The sequence below is a fragment of the Sceloporus undulatus genome, chromosome 6, assembly GCF_019175285.1.
Source record: "Sceloporus undulatus isolate JIND9_A2432 ecotype Alabama chromosome 6, SceUnd_v1.1, whole genome shotgun sequence".
Taxonomy (NCBI): Eukaryota; Metazoa; Chordata; class Lepidosauria; order Squamata; family Phrynosomatidae; genus Sceloporus; species Sceloporus undulatus.
Window position 1 is genome coordinate 61,252,629 of NC_056527.1, and position 24,800 is coordinate 61,277,428.

General features: G+C 38.0%; 1 protein-coding gene across 2 annotated transcripts in view; it reads left to right on the plus strand.

Annotated features, from left to right (window-relative positions):
* BBS9 (Bardet-Biedl syndrome 9) overlaps positions 1-24,800 on the plus strand; it is a 264,949-nt gene that overhangs the window by 5,857 nt on the left and 234,292 nt on the right. For both annotated transcript variants that reach the window (XM_042474263.1, XM_042474264.1), the window contains exons 3-8: positions 523-673; positions 2,420-2,484; positions 5,870-5,983; positions 19,471-19,645; positions 21,179-21,260; positions 23,205-23,385. In XM_042474263.1, the coding sequence (XP_042330197.1) occupies positions 523-673; positions 2,420-2,484; positions 5,870-5,983; positions 19,471-19,645; positions 21,179-21,260; positions 23,205-23,385 (768 nt within the window). The remainder of the gene's footprint in view (positions 1-522; positions 674-2,419; positions 2,485-5,869; positions 5,984-19,470; positions 19,646-21,178; positions 21,261-23,204; positions 23,386-24,800) is intronic.

The following is a 24,800-nucleotide window of genomic DNA, read 5'->3' on the forward strand; positions in this document are numbered from 1 at the left end:
CCAAAAAATTCACAGTCCTGAGTGAACTATCTGTTTTTAAAAGAAAAGGCCTTTAATAGTGTGCTGTACTGTTCTTTGTTTTTTAAAAAATAATTTTGTAATGAATTTTTAAATTGTCTTCAGTCTTACAGTTTATTTTAATGGTCATCTTTTTTTAAAAAAAATCTGTACTGTTTGTTTTGCTCTGTGAGCATTTCTGAAGAATGGAGTATAAATACAATAAATAAACATAATTTATTAAAAATAATGTGAGTTGCCTTGAGTCTTAATAATGAGGGAAAAGGTGGGGTATAAATAAAGTTATTAATATTAATAATTCTTCTGTAATCTGTAGCTAAACAGCTATGCAGCGTGATCCAGTGTATGTTTGTTTGAAAGTAAGTTCTATTGAGTCTTATACAGTTTACTCTCAAGTGTTCATAGGACTGCAACCATAGAATTTTGTCTTTTATAGAAGAAGCAAGACAGCAGAAGATATTTTGTGCACATTTGATTTTTATTTCTTGGATGTTTATTTTTCAGATAAAATTATTGTGGGCAGTTATATGGGGTTTCTTAGAATCTATAATCCCCATCCCATAAAACCAGGAGATGCTATGCAACCTGAAGATTTGCTGTTGGAAGTGCAATTACGTGAGCCAATACTGCAGGTGGAAGTAGGAAAATTTGTTTCGTAAGTAAACAATCAGTATTGTTACTAATGATCATGCTAATTAGGAGATTTAGGTTGAGTAAGTTTATCATTCCAGCTAACTTGGTTCCCTAAGGGTAAACTAGATATACTTTATGAAGTATCTTGGGGTTATATTGTGGCAGCTCTGCTAGAACCAATGTGGATTTTGTTGCTTCATTTTTTGATGACATACTATATCTTATTAATATTTCTGACCTGAATTCTAGTAAAATATGCATAACAAAGCTAATATTTGAGAAACAAATTCATTAGTATTTATATCAGGAGTAGGCAACATGTGGGCTATTGATGCCATGTACATATAAGCTCCCCCCCCCCCCCCCGGAAATGTTGTGGAGTTTTTGGCAAATTGCTCACACACACACACACACACACACACACACACACTTACTTCAGCACTGCTAAACAGGGTGCCCAAGGAGAGCCAGTTACCTACAGCTTGGTTCCCAGAGGAATAAGGTTTCTGCCAGCTCAGTTAGTTGTTTGGTGTGCTTTGGGAGCCCAGTTCTGGTAAGAAACAGGCTGTATAAAGATAATTTACCTTGCTTGCTCTCATTCCGAACAGAATCAGGAGTTCAAGAAGGTCAACCATCCAGCACCTTTCTTTTCCAAAGGGAGATTAAAATCTCCTTCCTCTTCCTCTGAAAACTTTTACTAGGATGAAGCTAGGCTGTAGTTCTGTCACCACACCAGTGACACTGAGTAGTTTGTCTAATTGAGAAATCATTGCAAGTGATGGTTAGAAGAAACCAGGAAATGAAAGAAGATACAGTGCGCCTGCGTCATATGTGGGCGCCTTTGACGCAGCTTTCAGCTTATGCTGAAAGCCACACGATGGGGTTGCAATGGTGCACACACCCGTGGCATGTGCATTGCGCTGCACGTCATGCACAAGTCCCATTATTTTTAATGGGGCTTGAGCATACATGCTATTTGCCTTACGTGGAGGGCGTACTGTATCAGCATTCCAAAGGGGATGCTATAGTATATGAGTCTTCAGTTTGTTTGTTATCCTCTAAATCAAGATATTTGAACAGAGTGAACATTTAATACTTATCCTTATTTGTTGGGCAGTTTAAATATTAATAGAGTTCTCAAGGTACTGAATTACATTGCACTTAATTAAGGTAAACAAATTTGCAGATTTAAATTTTTTCATTAGTCTTTCAAAGAATATTGCATTGTTGTGCTCTCAGTTTATAACTATATATTGATTAGAATTCTGTAGAGGTGTTCAAATGCACTTCATCCATGTAATGTGAAAACTGCCTTGCATATAGATTGTGAAATGATAAATGAGCATGTTTATTAGTTATGTTTGCAAAGACAAAACATATTTTCAGGGAGTTACCAGGATGAGAGGCATGAACATGTAGGTGTAAATGCAGAGCCTACATTGAGGTTTTGTAGAGTAAATCTCTGCATATGGGGTTATGCATTAATTGTGCTACACTGCCCTTATGTTGAATAGCAATATCATATAACTGAACTAAGACACCAAATGTGCAACATATGTTCAGCTACTTCCACAGAGGATCTTACGTACAGCTGAATTCTGACCATAAATTTGTCAAGGTTCTTGAATTTGTATGCTCTTTGAGTTGTACTGTGTGTCATAGCTTTGTAAAGTTAAATGCAAGTATTACTGGTCTGTTACTCTTAAATGAATGAAGTTTTCTTTAAAAGTGTGTCTCATGTTTTTTTTCTTTTTTCTTTTCTTGGCAGTGGTACAGAACTGCTTCATTTAGCTGTATTACATTGCAAAAAACTGTGTGTATATGCTGTCTCAGGTAAAAGCAAATTTATTTAGATTGTGGAGATAATTTCATTTCTTTGTTCTCCTTTCCCTACATTTTCTTTGAGTTGGGCAATTATAATATGTATATTTTGTCTGAAGTATTTGACATAGGCTAGTGGTATAATGAGCAAATGTTCTGTTCTTGATGCCCTAGTAAAATTAGTCTTTGGTGGGATGCAGTATATAAGACCCTTAATAAGGTGAAGATTTTTATGCCAGTTGGTCTCCTGAAATACTGCCAGCAGTAAGCAAACATATTCATATGGGGAGCTAGAGACAGCAGCAAAAAAGTATAAAGCTGAAGAGTACTGATTATGTAGAAAAGGATGAAAAGAAAAATATATTATTAAGCCTGAATAATGAATAATAAAGCTGGATACATTAGAATGGCATTGGAAGATGTGTGATCCTCCAGATGATGTTGGGCTGCAGTATTCATTATACAGTATTGTGGGTTTGCAATCCATTGATTGGAGCATCCTCAGCTTGCCATGGTCTATATTATTCCATGGTAGCATGTGCATGTGGATGCACACATGTCACTGCCCATTGAATAATAAGGGGTGTGATGTGCATTTTTTCCCATTTGAAGGGGAAAGCCCCTGTGAGTAGAAAGGGCTCAGTGTAATTGTCTGTGTTGCTAGGAGTGGTGGGAGTTGCAGTCCAACAACATCAAGAGGGCCATACATTGCCCACCCTCATAGTAGAGATGTCGTTACCATAGTCTTACTGGACATTTTAGAAGGCTTTTTAAAACTAAGTTCATTCCTACAACTAATAACTGACTACAGTGGGCCCTTGGTATCTACTGAGGTTTGGTTCCAGGACTCCCTTTGGATATCAAAATATGTGGATGCTCATGTCCCATTAAATACAATGACATAGTGAAATATAAAATGGCAAAAACAAGGTTTTCTTTGGGAATCTATATTATTTTTGAATATTTTCAGGCTGTGGATGGATAGTTGAATCCATGGTTTAAAAAAGTGGATATTGACAACCGACTTGCTTGCTTTCTTTTTTGCTGAATACAGTTTGACTGTATTAAAAAACACATACTTTTATGAGAGTATAAGAGAAGGATCTCCAGAGTCATTAGATTGATAATGCCTAGCTATGTATGTTTTTGGACTCAAAATCTTTGCACAAAGCATTGGAGTAAGTTGTTTGTAAACAGTTGTAAGCTCTGTCTATTGTTTCACATTCAGGTCAGCAAACAGAATGATAGCTCATTCAAAATTACTGGAAAAGGTCATGATGTAGCCCTTTGGTATGGAATAGATGGGGAAAAGGATGCTTGATTACCGTTCACACTTGAAAAGCTCCTTACAAATGAAAGGTTAGGAGGTCATAGAAGAAGTAATTTGACTTATGAATGTCTCTGGGGTTCTCTCTTTCCACTGACAGCAGGGGTTGCCAACCTATGGCCCGTCTAGATGTTTTTGGATCCAGCTTCCATTAGTCCCAGCCAGCATGTCCAGTAGCTAGGGAAGATGAGGGTTGGATTCTAAAAACATTAAGAGGCCCAGAGCCTGTCTATTTATGATTTAATGTGGGCCTATTCATAACATTTCCTCACCTTCATTGTAAAACATTTGGCTCTCTAGATGTCTCAGACTTCAGGTCCCAGAAGCTCCAAAAAGATTTACATTTGGAGGGATGAAAGTTCCCAATTTCTGTGAAAGCATGTGCTCTTATATGCTGTTTCTGAATGTTTAAACTGGGTCTTGTTATCAGCCACAGAGTATATTGACAAATTACAGAAGGAGGATTATTTGGTGGTGGGCCTACTTTGCGCTATGGTGAGAGCATTAGAGGACATTTGGGAAGTTTACATTGTGAGTTGTCTCACAGGAAAAATACAGTAGTCATGATTATATACTGGAAGAATTTTTCTGGTTAATTAAGATAAAAGTAATTGATTTAATATCAGTTTAACTTGCGGGAAGATTTGAGTCTTGAAAGAGCAAGTGATGAAGCACCTCTCCAGAAACCTTGCCTCCCCTTAAGATCCCTCTTTGGATCTGGTACTAAGGCCTCAAGATGATCCTTATGTACAAGTGGTTGTGTGATCAGTGGGTTGTGTGGTACATGTTTCCAGTCTCATCCATTCATTAATAGGCCAGCCAGACACAGTTATAGAAAATAAAACAAGAAACATTTATTATAAAACAAAGTTAAACAAGAAATCCCTGCATTCTTTCCTATGTCAAGTTCCCAAAACACTATGCAGATCTTTACCTTGTCTCCAACTGGTCCTAACTATATTTCATTCTGACTCGGTAACTCTTTAGCAGAGAAGCCTCTTTGTCAAATCCAGCAATTAACTAAGTTCAGTAATTCAGTCTCCAGTAATTAAAACTGATCAAATCTTTATTCAGTAACATGCCAGAGATGTTCATTGTCAGAAATAAACAGCAAGCATTAACACTGTTTAATTGAAATATACAAAATTTCAAAATATTGGCTCTAGTTTTCTCTTTTCCCATAACCGCACCCCTTGCTCCTTGTTCTTTCCTTCAAGTCCTTTCCAGAAGAATGACATTGGATGCTTCAGTCCATGCCTGACTCCTCTCTTTTGGTATCATGCCACCTGTGTAATAACCATTCCCTTACATCATTTGTTACTCCTCATAGCCCATCCCTGTATTTTAGCTTGCCCCTAAAATCATGGCAGGTAAGATGCAAAAGCAGTACTTGGCAATCTTGTCTGTATCCTCCCCCCAAGCTCTCCCCGGGCTGTGATTGGCTGCTTCTAAACAGGTATCACCAAATTAAAAGTAAATCTTTAGATTTAATAGAATTAGTGAAGGAGATATAAAGATCAGGATAGAATAGCATAAAGACCTTCCTTAACAGTTGAATTCTGCCATCCTCATAATTGACATACAGTATTTTGATTTAAATTTTCATTCACTTTTGTTACAAGTGTGGTTTGATGTTTACAGTGTTATGGTCAGTTAAAGAATACAATACTGAGAGGTAGGTCCCTATTGCATGGCTTACTTTTCCCAAATTCAGTGTTAATTTGGGAGGCAGCCGGTTCCTATCACACATAAATTGCCACTTCTGACTTCTAAAAATGGCTGTGGAAGTGGCTTAGATGAACCTGGCTGCATCTAGGAAGGATCCAGGCGGCAATTCGATGGTGATTTATGTGTGATAAGAACTGTCTGCCTCCCGAATTAACACTGAATTCGGGAAAGGTAAGTCGCTCTTTTAACCCCATGCGATAAGGTCTGTAGAATAGCAGTATGTGATATGCTGCAATGCCTTGATCCCAAAAATGTAAATATAGAAGATGAAGTTTATAATATGATTTCCACAAAAGAAGAAAATAGTACAAGCATAATATCTTCTTTCTTTTTATTTAATAGGAAACTTGGGAAATATTGAACATGGCAACCAATATCAGCTAAAACGTATGTATGAGCACACTCTTCAGCGAACAGCCTTCAACATGACTTATGGGCCATTTGGAGGTACAAGAGGTAAATTCAAAACTAAGATTGAGCTGTTTTGCATTAATCTGTGGTGCTGGCATGTAGCAGTGACACTCTTCTTTCAGCTACTACAGGATGCACAGCAGGTAGATTATCTGTTGCTGTAAGGGAGTCCTGGGGCACAGTCAAGGAAATCTAGAGGCAAAAAAAGGTTCAATTATGCAGTCCGCTCCTAATAAGCAGCTTTGCATCTGCTATGAGATGCAAAGGATAGAACACTTTGTAGTAATATGATCATCTTCTTAGCAGTTGCAAGTGGTGAGCTAAGCATGATAGGAATGAAGTATGCCTAGCATTGCTGAAAGAATATGGGGTAGTCCAAGGTGTTATTTTTATTTATTTTTGCATTAAAATTCATAATATCCCAGCAGCATGGCCATGCTACTCAACAGACTGCAAGCGTTGTGGAGCCAGGTTTGACAAGGACCTGGTATAATATGGATAGAAAGGTGATGATTGCCAACAGCATGAAACTATGTAAGACTGGAATGGATGAAAATACTATGATTTTTTTTCTAGATAAAAAAAACCATTTTATAAAAAAACACTGCTCAGTCATAGTAACTGTAATGATGCTACAGGGTCAGGGTCCAGGCTATAGAAAGGGTTAACTCAGGGGTTCTGAGAAAGGAATCATGAGGGAAAGAGATCAGATTGGCCCTGATACTCACATGGCTTTCATTAGCCAATAGCAGGAGAAAAGAGGATAGAAAGGAGCCTTCTGGGATAAACGGAGGACAAGTGGTCTAAGCATGTACCTAACTGCTCCAGGTCAAACTGAGGGAACGATTCTTAGGGAAAGATTATAAAGAAACTAGAGACTGTTCAGCCAGATGTGTTAGGTTTTCAGTTTATTTGAAAGGGATTGTAGGGCTGGGAATGGCAACACATGGAATTGAAGAATAATTCATTTTAATGTCAATGTTTATCGAGTTAGGTTCTTCCACTTGTAAGTAGAGGGTAGGGTCTTCTTCTTTGTTAGTTAAAGAGTTTTCATGTTTAAGAACCTGTTTTGTTTCTTGAGGAAGTGGGGCAGGGAGCTCCAGTCACCCGTCTCCCATGTCAGGATCTGCCAGGAACTCTGTAAATGCTAGTTTTTTATCCCAGTAAACCTGAGAGAGAGAGATTGTTGAGTGGTGAAGGAAAGGCAGATAGACTCTCCAAGAAAGATCTTGATGGCAGCACTACTACTCCCTCTGCACTAAGATGAGGTGGCCAAGTTTGGGCAAAACCTAGCCATACACCAAGCTCCCTTTTTGCCATAGTAACATTTGGTGTATGCATATTAAATTTTGATTAAAAAAGCATACCTTGGCTGACATTCTCTTAGTGACGTTTGCATGCATAAGTCTTGCTGTGCATGTGGAGTGAATTACTCACCACAGCATACCATACATATTCAGCTGACAGTGGACCCATAGCAATTAATGTGGTATCAAGCGGGATTATTTCTGCAGTGCAGATACAGCCTTAGATACTTATTGAATAACTGTCTCTCAGCTTTGTGCATCTGTATTCTGCAATTTTTGTCCATGCTCTTTGGCAAAAGCGTCCCAGTTCTGACTGTATGAATGGTGACCATTTTGGAAACAGCCACTTTCAAGTCTTGACACAGATTGTCAGTCAGACGGAGGTCTGGAGTTTCACTGAGTTGTTCTAAGACATCCAAGTTCTTTCAAAACCATTTCATTGTAAAACTTTGGCTGTGTGGTTAGGATCGTTGTCTTTCTGAAAAGTGGACCTCTATCCCAGTCCAAAGCCACTTGCAGACTTTTCACTAGAATTGCCATATATTGGTCTCCATTCATCTTGGCCTTACTCTAGACTGGTTTCCCAATCCTTATTAAGGGAAAGCATCCCAAACAACTTGTTGCTGCTACCACCCCAGTTCACCACGAGGATGGGAATATTAGCTCATTTACCAGAGAACTGTTTACATGTTTGTTATATCTTTTTGCAAACTCCAAATGAGTTTTGCTGTGAATTTTTAAAGCACTGACTGCATTCTTGCCACTCCTCCATAAATCAACCTTTATGGGTGATATTAGTTTCTCCCATCTCAGAGACTGATGCCCTCCTTTGACAGTCACTGAATTGTGCTGAATGGTCCTCTGTAGGTGAAGTCAAGGTTATGTCATATTCTTTCCATTTTGTAACTGGATTTCATAGTGCTCTGGAAGATGTTCGTAGTTGGAGATATATTTTGATAACCTAACCCCAACTAATATTTTCTGACCAACCTTATTCTGTGCTTCTTTTAACCGTTCCTTGCACTTCATTATGCTGTTTGTTTATATATGCTCTCCTGCAAACCCTGGTGTTTTCCAAAAATAAGTAAATCTAGGATCATGTGGCACTAAAACTGCATACATGATAAACTACTTCAGTGTCTTCTGAAAGCAGTGGGTTGCAACAGGTTATTTAGCCATTTTAAAGCAAATGGGTTGAATACTTTTGTGAGCAGCAATTGCATTTATTTTTCTTTACTTTTGTGTTGAGTAAATTGTGTGCATAAATCTCAATTCAATCAAGTTCAGTTTCAAGTTGTAACAACAAGATGTTGACCTGTCAAAGTGGCTTGATTACTTCTACAAGGCACTGTCTTATAATTTTACTTATGTGCATACATATATGTGAACACTAGAGGGTGCTCATGTATTTCTTGCAACCAGAAGTAAAATGAAACAAATGCTTAAAATGTATCATCTCAATGCATATTGATCCCAACTAATTAACAAGTAGAGATGCTAAATAAAAAAGTGTCTGAAGAGTGCCAGCATCATACATAACAAACAGGTAGTTCTGGGCAGTACCCAATGTGAAGAAATGTTAATACAGAACTGTGAACATTGAATATGTCACAAGGTTGCTTGGAATAGAAAATGTGTGATGAGAATTGCATAATAGTGGAAACGTCACAAATTGCTTTCTCCATGATGAAACTGACCATGTTTATATTATTTTATTGATTTTATATTCTACAGCAGTACACTTGATTTTATATGTTTTGTATTTTTGCTATATTTTGGTGGTGGCTATGTGCCATAATAAATTCATTCATATTCTGGCTTTCTCACAACATGGAACTCAAGGCGGTGTACAACAAGTTAGTTCACAACATCTGATTATTGAAAAAAGTTTTAAAAAAACAAACAAGCTATCATATTAAAACTCCATTATCTTAAGAAGTGTAAAATCATTTAAAAACATAAAAATAAAGCTAAAAAAAATACAGGACAGACACTCCCTGGAAAAGATTCTTCAGCAACCATTTAACCAACAAATACGTGTTTAATAAACATTTTTTACCTGCTGATAAATGGAGAGCAGATAGGTCAAGTCTAGTCTCTTGTGGAAGGGAATTCCAAAGCCCATGAATAGCCACTATGAAGGCCCTCTTCTGTGTCTGCACCAGAGAGACCTATGACATTGCTGGGATTGAAAAATCACTTTCTCATTTGGTTAAATTCCTATGGGGAAATAATGGTCTTTTAGATACTGTGAGCATGCTGTATAGGGCTGTAAGGTCCAAACACACTGCAGAAATAATTCAGTTTGAGACTGCTTTAACTGCCCTCGGTCAGTATTATGGAATCCTGGAAAGTAGTTTTGTGAGATATTTATAGTCTTTGTCAGAGAGCTTTGGTGCCAAAAGAAACTACACTTCCCAGGATTCCCCAGCACTGAGACAGGGCAGTTAGAATCATAGAATTATGGAGTTGGAAGAGACCACAAGGGCCATCCAGTCCAACCCCCTGCCTTGCAGGAAATCACAATCAAAGCATACCCAACAGATGGCCACCCAGCCTCTGTTCAAAGACCTCGAAGGAAGGAGATTCCATCACTCTCTGAGGGAATGTGTTCCACAGAAATGCCCTTACTGTCAGGAAATTCCTCCTACTGTATTGTCGAGGTGGAATCTCTTTTCTTGTAGCTTGCACCCATTGTTCCTTGTCCTGTTCTCTGGAGCAGCAGAAAACAAGCTTGTGACATGTGACATCTTCAAATACTTAAACCGGGCTATCATATCTTCTCCAGGCGAAACATCTCCAGGTCTCTAAGTCATTCCTCATAGGACATGGTTTCCAGACCCTTCACCATTTTAGTCACCCTCCTTTGGACACACTCCGGTTTCTCAATGTCCTTTTTGAATTGTGCTGCCCAGAACTGGACACAATATTCCAGGTGGGGCCTGACCAAAGCAGAATACATTGGCACTGTTACTTCTCTTGATCTAGACACTATACTTTTATTGATGTAGCCTAAAATTGCATTGGCCTTTTTAGCTGCTGCATCACACTGTTGACTCAAGTTCAACTTGTGGTCTACTTGGACTCCTAGATCCCTTTCACACATAGTCTCGTTCAGCCTGGTGTTCCCCATCCAATATCTGCATTTCATTTTTCTGCCCTAGGTGCAGTACCTTACATTTCTCTGTGTTGAATTTCATTTTGTTAGCTTTGGCCCGTTTTCTAGTCTATTCAGGTCATTTTGAATTTTGATCCTTTCCTGTTAAAGAGGTCTCAAACTGGATTATTTCTGCAGTGTGTTTTGATCCTAATTATGTTATTTGAAGTTATGTGTTATCTTTTAAAGCTTAAAATACACACTTCTATTGGAGAGACTGGTCAGTACAGAAACAGAAAATGTTAGTGAAAAGTTTTCATGTATTTAATAGTGACAAGATACAAAAATTACTTAAGTTTCATTTATGTTAAAAAGGATTATATTTACATTCAATTGTGTTTACATTATTTGATTTTTTGAACTGGATTTTTTAAAGTGTGATAACAAAGAAAACAAAAACAGTAAAAGAAGAAAAAGGGTTATGAGGGAGTACATATGAACATGGACCAGGCATATAAATTAACATAAACTGATCTTGTTTCCAAAAACAAAATTTCTTAAATTTGCATCTGTAAATTATACATTCTTAGTAGTGAAAGCAGTACTGTTTTCTGACCATTGAACAGAAGGTGGAGAGTGTTTCTATTTTCAGCCTTAGAGTAAAGATTTTTTTTTTGCTGACAATAACATCATGCAGGATCCAGCCATTCTTGACCATTAGTTATATTCCATGTCTGTGAGAGATAATAGAAAAGAATGTGTGTATCTACAGCTATCAAAGATTTTTTGCAGTACAAAATTGATATTCTGTAATACACCCAATCAAAAAGGTGTATTCACTGAATGTGCCCACATTTGTCACAGGGAAGCATTATCAGTTTTATATTGCTAACCTTTGGCTGAAGTAGACAAGCTTCTTCTCTCTAAGTAGTCATAAATATGCCAAGTATACCAGAGACACCAATTTTTGCTGAATTAAAGAAAGTTTTAAATTTCAAGAAATTGTAATTATTGAAGTGAGGACAATTTTCTATTGGTTGGTTTGTACAAGATCTATTGCTGCATTCCATTCCACTCTATTCTAATTCTGATTTAATTAACATTAAATTTAGTACTTTCCAACAGACATTTACCATCTCAGCTTCTCTGAGGATGTCATTAACGCTTCCAGCACAGTGCAAGTATAACTACAGCCCGTTACAGACCGCCCAAAAGGGGCGGTCTTGGGCCGCTGCCGGTTGCAGCATGGAGGAGCCGCAGCAGCCAAACCGCGCGACTCCTCCGTGCTGCAAAAAAGGAGCGTGGAAATCGCGCTCCTTCCGGCAACCAGGAAGAGACGTCGCAAGTGCCAAAGCGCGCACTCGCGAGGTCTCTTCCGGGTTGGGACGTGCGGATGCAGAGCATCTGCTACGTCAAGATGGCGGCACCCATCTGTATAGGGCGCTGCCATTTTGATGTATCGATTACGCGTGAGGGGCAAGGTGCGTCCGGAAGCACGCCCCTCGTGCGTAATCGCGGCGCGATGACGGCGCCTCTACCGCCCGTCTGTAACGCGCCTACATTATTGAGTTTGTTAAGTTGCCATTTAAATTTAAGTAAAACATCTGCACTAAAAGCCTCATCAGAATGAAACTGAAAAATACCATCATGAATTGACTCACAATCTTGTCTGTGTGTTAAGCTTTGGAAAAAAGGAAACATGAGTGGATTTTCGTAAAATTTAATCACATTGACCCTTCACTTAAAAAAATTCCAACTTAAATTGATTTATCTGTTTCTATCCCAGAGTCAGCATTGCTAACATGAGGAAGTTTATTCATGCAAAGCATAAAATATTTTTTTTTGGTCCACCAACATCCTCTAAATAATGTGCAAAAAATCATACAATAAAAGCAGAAACAAAACACTGTTCAAGGCTTAAATAGCTTAGTGTTAAGAAGCATTCTAAAAACATAAAAGTAGTAGGTAGCAGTAGAACAATGCATCATTTTTACATTTGTTCAGCTGCTCAGAAGAAAGAAAAGGGTAAAATGCGAAGTGATAGCAGTGAAGGGTGGAGGTAGTGCCAGGCAGTGAGGTAATGTGTTAGCTGGCTTGCTGCCTTTCATGATGTATGCATGTGTGTACACATGTCTTCCCTTGTTACTGTTGTTTCTCTTTCTCTCTCCATGTGTGTGAGTTTTTTATGGGAAGCTTTCCGATATGATTATGGGAAGCTTTCCGATATTGTTATCTGTAAAATTGATACTTTTTGGGTGCAGAAATAGGTGACTTGATATTTGGATTCAGGCCCTGTATCTGTCATGTACTTTGTTTCTTGTTTCTTGTTGTTGCTGTTATGTGCCTTTTAGTCATTTCTGACTTATGACAATCCTAAGGCAGCTCTACCATAGGCTTTTCTTGGCAAGATTTATTCAGAGGAGGTTTGCCATTGTGTACTTGTGTCTTTATCAATTTGCTTCTGTACGAACGGTTTTAAAGTAGTAAACTACAATTATAGAAAATTCACTCTCTGTTTTGGAACTTGGATGCCAGCCCTGTCTTATAGTTAAATGAGTGTTTCATTTCAATTTGAGTAGCCATTTTGTGGATAGACAAGCTCCCTTTTCCATGACTGCTTTTTTTGGTAAGTGTATCAACTGCCGTCTCATTAAAGCCTTATTGTGCTCACTGGCTCCAAAAGACTAGTGAAAACTCCACAAAGGACTTTGCTTATATATGAATTATTAGAGCATCTATTGTTATAAATATTGTTTTTGCTTTTGTTGCATGTTGCTGAAATATCTTGTGCATTGGGCTCTTGATATCCACTGGTGTTTGATTCTAGGACATACCCCTTACCCACCTACCAAAAGCCTTGGATGCTCAAGTCCCATGAAATACAATGGCATAGTAAACCTTATATAAACCTTATATAAAATGGTTTGATTTTTGAAATGTATGCATTTTAAAAATATTTTTAATCATGGATGTTTGAATCATCGGTAAAGAATTCATGAATATGGAGGGCTGACTGTACTATATATTTTATCATATCCATTTGTTTTTCATTTTCCGTATTAGGGCTTAATGCCAATATTGGGAATTTGGAGATCAGATAAATTATTTCCACGTTGTTTTACATTGTTTATACAGCATCTGGAATAAATAACTAGATGATGATACTGTACAACTATCGGTTAAGCCAATCCATTTTGCCAGCATATCCGTACTGGATCTGTTCTGTAGATGGGCACATCATTACTTATGGTTATGATTTCCTCTAGTCATAATCAGTGATTTGATGTTTGAACTGTATCTTAAGTTGATTTGGTTATAGTGCAATAAGAGGTGAAACAGATTGCCCCAAAGGGGTGGCTTGAAGCTGCCCCAGTAAAGCCGGATTGAGGCTGTGCACACTGTGGCCCCAACCTTCCTTTTTGCCAGCCCAAAAAGAAGCAGCAATATGCTGCTCCCTTTTGTGTTGGCAAAAGCCGGCTTTTCCTGCCATGTCCCACCGCAGCTTTATGCTGCTCTGGTGCATGGCGTTTAAATGCCACACATCCAGAGGGTGCCTTGTTATGTCGGCAGCTGGGTGACATGAAGCCGGCTTCTGGACATCTTGGGGGTGTGCATTGTACGTACGCTACACTTCCAAGCTGGCTGGAACCTGGCTTATCATGCCGATCTGTACCAGCCCTTATTGTAAGATTTCAGCCTAGGATTTTCACTGCCCTGTCCCAGATTCGTCCCTTTTCACTTGCTGCCCCTCACTCCTAGAACCTCCTTCCCCCATGAGCATGGGTCATCACTTCTTTAACCAGTTTCAAAACTGAGTTGAAGACCATCCTGTTCAGAGAAGCATTCCCAGGCATTGTGTGACTATTATTTGCTATTTGATGTTTTAAATTTGTTGCCTGTTTTACTGAACCCTTTCCTGTATTGTTATGTATTATTTATATGTATTATGCTATTATTTCTTAGACTGTACGCCATGGACAGGTTTACTCTTATCTATTTTAATGTTTGTATGTACAGTGCTGTGCAAATCTTCTGCGCTATATAAATAAAGCATGATGATGATGATGATGTTAGGTCAATGAGTTCTGGAGTTAACACCACAATGCAATTTAGGTTTTCAATGGCCTGATACAGACAGGCCAAAATCAAGCTGCTTCAAGTCACTTTGGAGGTATGCTGTTTAAATGATACATGCATCCTAAGAGTCCAGAAGCCACACCAAAGCCACGCTCCAGTCCTAATTGAAACACCATACCTCCAAAGTGACCTGAAGCAGTTTTATTTTGGCCTGTCTGTATAGGGCCAATGATACTAGATTTGTGAGTGGTTCATAGTGGTGGCTAACTATCATGAGCACACTTGTATCTTCTTGAGATTTTGTTGAGCTGCATTTATAAAACCATGATCATCTGGACCTTTGCAGTTAGAAACCTACAAAAATTATACTTTAAAAATTCTGTCATATACGTATGCTTGGCAGTCCCATTCTAAAGATCTGCTTCATTCAACACACATAAATCAAAACCATAAGCCTGATATGTGGGGCAGAGTTGGGTGTCCCTGTGATCTGTTCTTCCTTATATTTGCTCCTGCTGTGGCACGTGGCTGCAGCAGAAGTTCAGCCTTCCACCTCCCCTTGATATCTGTAGAAGGGGGCAGGCTTTTAAAAAAAAGACTATTTTAGAAAATGGCAATTGAGTGCTGTCTAGTATTTTTATGGATACTCTGGAAAACCTAACACAAGTAGCATTGTAAGGATCACAGATACTTTTTATGTTATTTAAAAATATCAAATGGCTTCCAGAATTACACATCTGTTTTATGTTAATCCATGGATTCAGCAAAACAAAAGAGATATAATAAAAAAACAATTGTATTTTAAAAACAGTAGAAAACCGTTACAAGAAAAATATTACAAGGGGAAGAAAGCCTATAGAAAAGCTAGCTTTTCTTAGCCAAACGTCTGAATCCATTTTACTTTTATTGTAGTTCAGCCTGGAGGCAAAGCATGTTTCAGTCTTACAACAAAGAAGGTGTTATGAGAAAGAATTCTTTTTAATAACAAAGTACAACATATGTAAAAACCATGTAATCTTGTAACAGGAAACTTATAAGAGAGGTAGACTGAGGTTTACTTTTCCACAATTTTGCAAGGGTGGTTTTTATTAGGTGCTAGTTAGAAAAAAAAAGATTATCAGCTGAGTTATAAGTTGCAAGGTTAAGTGTATCTTTTGCTTCTACTTAAATAAGGCGGTGATATAAACTTGAAATTGTATTTATTACCAATTCATCTTTAGATCACATATAAACTTTAGTGTAATAATTTTAGATATTGTCATTCAGTTATGCCAATACACCATGATTGGCTATTACAAAAATGTAATGCAGTCTTTTGTATTCTTCTCCCCCCTTATTCTGTGTGCAAAGGGAGGAGATTAGAAGTTTTAAATTATGATTTACATTTAACTCCACTTTCGTTCCTCTCCAACCCAATGTTAAAACCTCCCCTCCAGCACCCGGGAAGTGATGTTAGGTGGTTGGAAGAGGCCCGGAGAAGGAAGGACAGAAGTGGTGTTTTCCCCTTTCCATCCTTTGTTATAGCTTCCTAAGTTTTACCCTCGACTTATCCATGGATCATATCAAAATCCTTGCTTTTGACCCCGAAACCTTCCCTCAACTTATACATGAGATCGACTTGTACACAAGTATATATGGTAATTCCAAACAGCAAGTTTTTGCCAGATCCTTAATTTACTTTCTTTTCCTACCTGTTACATCCTTGTAAGACATCATGCTCCATGCACTAATAAAAATCCTATGATTTCATCCCATGGGAAGGTGGCCAACTAGAAGATTATTACTGAGTATGTCTGCCTGTAGGCAGTTGATAATACCTAACTGATTGGAATCTCTGTATTACATAAATACAAGCACAGTAATTGGTTTAGCCAATTATTCTTAAGAAACTATTTCTTCATTGTATATAAAAGCATATTTTCCTAAAATATCAAAATATTTAACAGCAGATCGATATTTTCATAATTAAAAATGCATTGGTTTTGCTCTTTCATGAACAGGGATCAAAGCAGTGAACAACAAAATGATCATACAAACAAAAAATGTAATAGTGTGTGTGTGTGTGTGTGTGTAAAACAAATTTTGTATCAAGTAAAATTTGAGTCAATAAAAATACAAGAAGAAACACTAGATGGCTAAAAATGCCTGGCAGAGAAAAATATATTGATCTGGCACTGAGAAGACAGGTGGTGCATGACACCCCTGTGGGAAATATATTCCATGCTGTACCATGATCCAGTGAGCTTGGGAACTTTAGTTTCTTTTAAAATGTAAAATTAAGCCCAGTTAAGATGCACAGTTGTTTAGTTATTCACAAGGTACTCTTGTTCTAGAGTTAAACTTTGTTTCTGGGCCAGGAACTATAAGTCAGGAAAATACATGAAAATGTGCTTTTTGGTTGACAAGTGATTGGGAAAAAGAAAGTGCAGTATATGCTCTTGACTCTTATGCTTGGGCATCTAGAACTTTAAACGATCTACCATATGTTAATTTTATCAAATAGTATTGATTTCCATAGCATATTTAACAAGCTGAATTCATTAAATCTCAGAATGTCTGAGATCTATAATGAATCAAAACGAACTGTGAGACTAGATAAGTACTAGTAGTTTAACAACTGTAAAACCATTTCATACTTAAAAAACAGGCTGTCTACCTAAAAGAGTGTGTGTATGTGTGTATGGAACTTATATATCTGATCTGTTTTTGATGTTATAACCAATAACCCCTGGATTGAACAGAAGCAATATATACTATTGTATAATTTAAAAAACATGTCCCACCTTAGGAAAGTCATAACTTCAAAATCAATGGCCTGTTTGAAAAAGGCTTTAAGAATTCTACATTTTATACAGTAATTTTGTTAAAATTATTGAATTTAGTAATGGGAAGCATTTGTTCATTGGTTTAAACAGTGCAGAGTTTACATATTCTAGAAAGATGGATGAGTTTTAAAGCAACAGGAAATTCTTAAAAATTACCACCACTTGGAAATATGAAACTAGTTTCAAAATGTCATCTATTAAATGTGTCGTGATGGGGAAAATAATCAAATTTAAATTGTTAGTGAAATGTATAGCCAGGGCCTTACAGGAGTAGAATCTAATGATATGAGATACTTGGCCTTTATGATGTACAATTATAGAATATTATGAAAGCAAAAAGTATTATTTTGTCTGAGGGTTATTTTTTTACAAGGGGGCAGAATGGTTGTAATATAGGATATTTTTGGACTATACTTTAATTTTGGGTTGTTGGGGTTTTTTTGTGTGCAAAATTTGAATGATATATGTATTTTCTAATATGGAAAGATTAATTTTCATTTGTTAGCTACCTTCTTTTAGAAGTCAAGATTCATGTTTAATAAGAGAAACAGTATTCTTTTCAAATGTGAGGGAAATACTTTTTAATACGCTGATTTACGATTTTGCTAACTCAAACTGCTAGCTCTTTTTTTAAATTAAAGCTCTTGTTATAATGGGAATGTGTTTCCGATCAACAGTCAGTAAAAGGACAAAAAAACCCCCTTTTACACCTTGCGATAATGCACCATATGTTTAATAAGGCAGATGGATTTTTCTCTCTGAAAAGGCAGCCTTGTTTGAGCTGGAATGATCTGACATATATATTAAGATTTGCTTGAATCATTCTTTGTTACATTAACAGTATCATACCTGGATATATTGCAACTGTAGAATGATTAAGGAAGATAAATATTGATTAGTACAGTAGGATTCTTATGAATGAATGAATAAAGCTCCTTGAGACATTTCTCAAGCAAAGTAGACATTTTAATGTTAGATATTATAAATAATTTAGGCTGTAGTCCTGTATATGCTTGCCTAGGAGAAACTTCCCTTGAAGGCAATGGGCAAACCTCTAAATAAACAGACATAGCATTGTTTTGTTAATCTTTCTGGCATATTTCCTTTCATTCTGCTTGGTTTAACAGGAATTCATTTTATCAGTTATTTGATATTTATCAGTCTCTCTGTCTCCTTTGGTTTCGTTCCCCCTGTGTGTGCATGAACATGATGCACTTTCAAGTTGGCTGTTGACTTATGGCATCCCCATGAATTTCATACGAGTTTTCTTAGGCAAGGAATACTCAGAGGTGGTTTCTTCCTCTGAAATATAGCCTACAGCATTTGTTATTTATTAACGGTCTCCTATTTAGCACTACTAAAACACCCCATTAAACTATGACACTAGAGTTCACAAGCAGAGAATTCCAGGTATCTTACCAAGTTGCAAATTTCAGGATCTACACTGCACAATTACTGTGGGTTTGATACCACTTTAACTGCCATGGCTCCAACCCACAGAATCCTGGGACTAGCTTTGTGAGCTTTAGTTCACTCTCTTGAACCACACGATTCAGCCTCTCTAGCAGAGTTCCAAGTACTTCATAAAACTACATATCCCACAATTCCATAGGGGATTTGTTAGGGAAATAAGTCATGGCACTAAAAATGGTATTGAATGGGATACAGACCTGATATGATATTTTCAAAGAGTATTACAGGTCTTTCTACAGTTCTGCAGTATAATGAAGAAAATAAATTAGAATTCGGGGGTATTTTAAAGCATGTGACGTGACCTCATCAAGAAACATTGTTAGGTGGGTAGTCAATACCAGGATTTATAATGCTTTGCACATTTTATTCATTATTTTATAGAATACTGAACTTCATAAAGCAAACCTGTTTCAAAGATTTGAAATACAGTTTATTTTTTAAAATTAACTGCTGCAGAAAGACCATGAATTAGGAGCAGAGCACAGACAGGGACAGGATGATGATTTTATTTCATCACAGCACTCAGGATGTGAAACTCCATTCTCTAGGAAATACACTTGTCTCCTTTTCTGTTGAAACAGTTTGGTGAATAATTACAATTGTGTAGTACCTTGTTTAATTTAGTACTCATAAGTAATTCCATGTTGTCTCTGTAAAGAAGTGTGTATGTGTAAAGTTTTGATAATAATTTAGATTAATGTTTTTACAAAATAGAATACCTTATCTACATTCCTTTGCTTCTTTCCTGTTTAGGCCGTGATTTAATCTGTATACAGTCTGTGGATGGCATGCTTATGCTGTTTGAACAAGAAAGCTATTCATTTGGACGTTTTTTACCTGGCTTTCTTCTGCCAGGTCCATTGACATACAGTTCTCGGACAGATTCCTTCATTACTGTTTCTTCCTGTCGGCAAGTTGAGAGCATTAAGTAAGTGTAAATGTTGAATGTGTCTGTTGCTCTTTATCCTTTCTTTACATCCAGAACTTTGCAGTAATTTTTTAAACAAATAACTAGTTGTTTAAATTCCAAAGCATAAACCATAGTTGGTTACTATTTTAGGCCCGGTACATACCTCCCTTTGCGGCGCCCTCATCACGTGCGAGGGTTGCTTGGGGTGCGGAGCACCCACACGCCCTGCAACCCTCATATGTGATGAGGGCATAACAATGGCAGCGCCCTCTTTACATGGGCGCCGCCATTGTTACATAAGTGTCGCGTAGCGTCCGCATGCCACCACACGACACTTACATAACAAGTGTGCCAGTGGCGCACTTGTTATGTCGCAAGTGCGGCATAAAAAGAACCCACTTTTTGCGGGTTCTTTTTCCGACGGTGGAAAGCCGTGCCGTTTGGCGGCTGAGGTTTCCTTCCGGCGGAAAAATAGGCACTGGCAGGCTGTCCTTTTTGGGCAGTCTGTACTGCACCATAGTTACTTAAAAAGTAACATCTGAATACTACAAAATGCTGGCCTGTTGTATGAAACATAATCCTTCCATATTTCTTATTGTCATGTCAACCCCCACAACAAAGCGTAAGGTAAAACACAAGACACGTGAATCATGAGATATTCCTACTTGGCCATTTAGCGAGAACCAACCTCTGCAACCATAAAAACAATTGAAACATTACCATTATAACAGAAAAAGAAGCAAAGTTTTCCCTTGTTTAATTACAGTAATAACATGATTTAATTTTGCCTTTATTGTTGGAAAAGGGAATTAATTGCAAGTAGCTGTTTCTGTGTAGCAACCGGTGGTTCATAGTTAACAATTGAGTCAGTAGGTCTAGTCTAGTTGGGTCTAACTAGTAGGTTTCAGGTTAAACCCCTTTTACTTTGATGAATACTAAATATAGGTTTAAATTTATATTTACATTTAAATACTAAAATTTTAAATATTATATTTATAAATGAACCTTTGGTATATGTAAACTGATCTTTATTAATATGATACCAACTAAAGTCCGTTTGTCTCTCTTTTCTGTTTATTGTACAGTTGTCCCTCCATATTCGCTAGGGTTAGGAGAACAAGACCCCCATGAATATGGAAAAACCGCAAATAACAAAAACACTGTTTTTACCTGAGAGGACACCTCTCTAGGAATCTCTAGGTCCTCCAGTGCAATTCTGTGGTCAATGTCCAACATACACTGACCATAGAATGGCACTGGAGTAGCTACAAATGGTCTTTCAGTGCAACTTTTAGTTAAAGTTGACCACAGAGTTGCACTGGAGGACCTAGACAGTCCTAGAGAGAACATATTAATTAAATCTGTGATTAATCAAATCCGCAAATATCAAAGCCGCAAATATGGAGGGATGACTGTAATTCATTCAGTGGTTTTCCACTGAATTATAGTGGCAAAGCACAAATGCAGATTTTTTTTATTTAAATAAAAATTCTGTGGAACTCTTGCAAGCCACAATATTAAAAAACTTAAAAGCTTTTCTTTTTAAAATAGGTATGAAGTACTTGCATTTGCAAAAGATGCTGAAACACAAGAAACTGAGCAACAAAAACTTGGCTCTGGAAAAAGACTTGTGGTAAATCTGCTTGTTCATATGGATAGTCAGTGATAAACACATAAATGCTGAAGACATTTCTGACTTAATATCTAGTATGCAGTTCTCTTAGACTGCAGTCCTATATGCACTTACCTAGGAGTAAGTCCCATTCGTCTTAATAGGACTTACTGAATATGTAAGTAGAGGATTGCACTATAAATGGGCATCTACAGTCAGTTTGCAATCCAGAAATTGGACTTTTCTTTTCTTCATAAAGAGTCTTCTGCTTTATAAGTTGGAAGCAACTACATTTTTTAAAAAAATATATATTTTTAAATTTTGAAAGTACTTTGTCTAAAGTGAATTCTGCTGTTTTGAGAAAAGTAAGCAAAAGCTTCACATTACCGTATATACTCGACTATAAATAGAGAAATTTATGCCCCAAAAGTGACCCAAAAAACTCTAGGTTGACTTATATACAGGGCAAATGATAATAGGGTTGCCCCTGAAGCGTCTTCCACAGCCTGACTGTCTTCTGAAGGGACAGCTGGGCTGAGGAAGGGCTTGGGAGGCAAACGTTTGCTTCCCCCGCCTCCCTCAGCTTGGGTGTCCTCTGGAGTCCTCTGAAAGGACAGCTGAGCTGAGGAAAGCCTTGGGAGGCAGACATTTGTTTCCCCCTCCTTCCTCAGCTCAGGTGTCCTCCGGGTGTCCTCTGAGGGAACTACCACACTGCAGAGGGGGAGGAAGGGATACCCTCAATTTATCCATGGGTCGTATCAAAATCCCTAATTTTTGGCCCCAAAACCTGCCCTCGACTTATACACGACATCAACTTATAGTCGAGTATATATGGTATATCAGGATGGTGTTGTCTTTAATTAGTATCTTTTGGGTGTATTTCTTTAACTTCACTTACTTTCCATTGGACATTTATGGCATGATGGATAACTACCTTTCTTTAATTGAATTTAACAGAGTAATAAAACCAAAATCTCAATTTGCTAGCATTCTGTAGTCAAGATATGAAAATCACCCCATTAGACTGGTCACTTTAATACTGTGCTTAATTTTACAACTTTAATTATAACAAAGCTATGGATTATATCCAGACTAAGGAGTGAAATATCAAGCCCCGATGGGGAAGCTTGGAGATGCCACAATTAAGGTTGGATTGGGGTCATGGCAAACAGACACGCAGCCCCAATCCAGCCAGCTTCTGCCCCAAATAGGAGAGGAAAAAATCTGCTCCTGTTTGGGGCGGAGAAAAGCCACCCCTTTTCTTCTGGAGATGGCTTTTTGCCAGCCCTGGGCTATGTAGCATCTAAATGTCACACCCCCAAGTCGTCTGAAAGCCATCTGGCATGTAATCGTCGGCACAACTTCTGGGCAACTTGGGGGTATGGTGCATGTAAACGCCATGCCCCCATGCCGGCTTGAAGCTGGCTGAAGCTGTCAGTCTGTTCTGGCTCATGGATACTTGTACTTAATTGTCATTGAAATAAATAAGGTCATTGCTAACTTGTTCACTGGGTACAGTGTTAAGCAAGTGGATGTCTGCCCAAGTAACTGGTGTTTCCCTTTTCTTCTGTTTTCCTGTATCCCACTGCATGCCAACCATATAATGCAAATGGACTCTGCAGATTTGGGGCACATGTGGGGGTATGATGGAGAGAGGGAATTAGTCTACCTAAGGTGTCTGTTCGGTGGGTGGAAGTTGGAAACAACCCTTTGGTTTTAATGGGACCCAAGTTCAATTAATTTAGTCTAGATCTACTTGTATGAGGATATGTGGTTATAATATCGCAGGATTTTGTAAGCTTTTGCATTTATTTAACAGTGACCAGTAATGAATTTTGAAGTAGCTTAAATATGTGATATTTTTCTCATGTTGAAAAACCATTTCATCTGAGTTAGATTAAACTTCCCATGCTTTCCACAGTATATTTCACTCTGCTATACACTTACTTTCTCTGTTTTCTTAAGGTGGACTGGGTTTTAAATATTGGGGAGCAAGCTCTGGATATATGCGTCATTTCAGTCAGTCAACTTATTTCCAGTGTATTTGTGCTTGGAGAGAGAAACTTCTTTTGCCTCAAGGATAATGGACAAATTAGGTTCATAAAAAAGCTTGACCGCAGCCCAAGTTGCTTTCTTCCATATTCAGGTTTGTAAAACAAAAGCAGTGATTTTTATAGAGCCCATTTTGAATAGTATTAACAAATTGTAACATCTCAACTAATACTAGATATTTTAAATAATAATTTCTTGTAATGTTGTCTCTAAGTTCCTGTTGAAACGTAGAGTGCTCAGGCCTTTAATATGTTCCTTGAATTCATTATGTGAATAAGCAATAGCATTATTCCAACTTTCAAATGCATAATTAGAACCCTAGTGATACTTTGACAAATGCAGTAAGTGACTAAAGGTTTGTGAACACTGAAAATATTGTAGTTTGTTGTAGCCTGCCTGCTTAAGATGTTTTTTTTAAAAAAATACTGTTCAAGACAAGTGTCTAAAAATGAATCAGGAATGTATTTTAAGTATTTTAAGTTTTAACAACTGTATTTCAGGTTGAGACAGGGCAGGCATGTAAATAAACATACTCAGTACAGTATTTACCCTCCGAATAATGATTTTTTCTCTCTCTCTCAAACAAGAATTGAATGTAAATAAACACACAAAAATTACTAGCTTACCATTTCTTTCCAAAGATGCTAGTTTACATGCTGGGCATGGAGAAGGGAAAACCACCTTCTCTCAAAGAAATAGCTAGCTAGTTACTAAAAAAATCTCCTCCAGATAGGTTTGTTGGCGTAGGAACAAGATGATCTATCCCCTATGCCTACCCACTGTATTCATAGAATCGTTGGCGGGTTAGAAACCGCCACTTGGGACGTCCGCAGGACGTCCCATTTTAAAAAAGGAGCGTCTCTTCTAGACGCCCTTGGCTCTTAATACGGACTCTGTCCGTACAATATGGCGCCGGCCGTTCCACATGGCCTGTGCCATCTTTACGTATCGGACGCTGTGCGTCCGAACGTGTCGCGGCGTCTGTGACGTCGCGAATGCGCCCCTGGCGCCTCGCGACGTCATAGAGGCGCCGCAAGAAGAAGCTCCATTTTGGAGCTTCTTTTTCGGTCCGTGCGGGAGCCGCACGGAGTGGCTGCTGTGGCTCCCGCACAGAGCAAACGGCGGCGGCGGCAGACCGCCTCAAAGCGGTGGTTTATAACCCGCCATAGAGTTGGAAGAAACAACAAGGGTCATCCAGTCCAACGCCCTGCTTTGCAGAAATCCACAATCAAATGGCCATCTAACCTCTGTTTAAAAACCTCCAAAGAAGGAGACTCCACCACACTCTGAGGGAGTGTCAAACAGCTGTTACCGTAAAAAAGTTCCTCCTAATGTTAAGGTGGAATCTCTTTTCCTATAACTTGCATCCATTGCTCCATGTCCATTTCTCTGGAGCAGCAGAAAACAAGCTCGCTCTATCCTCAGTGTGACACTCCTTCAACAGGACCATCATATCACCTCTTAACCATCTCTTCTTTAGGCTAAACATACTCAGCTCCCTAAGTCTTT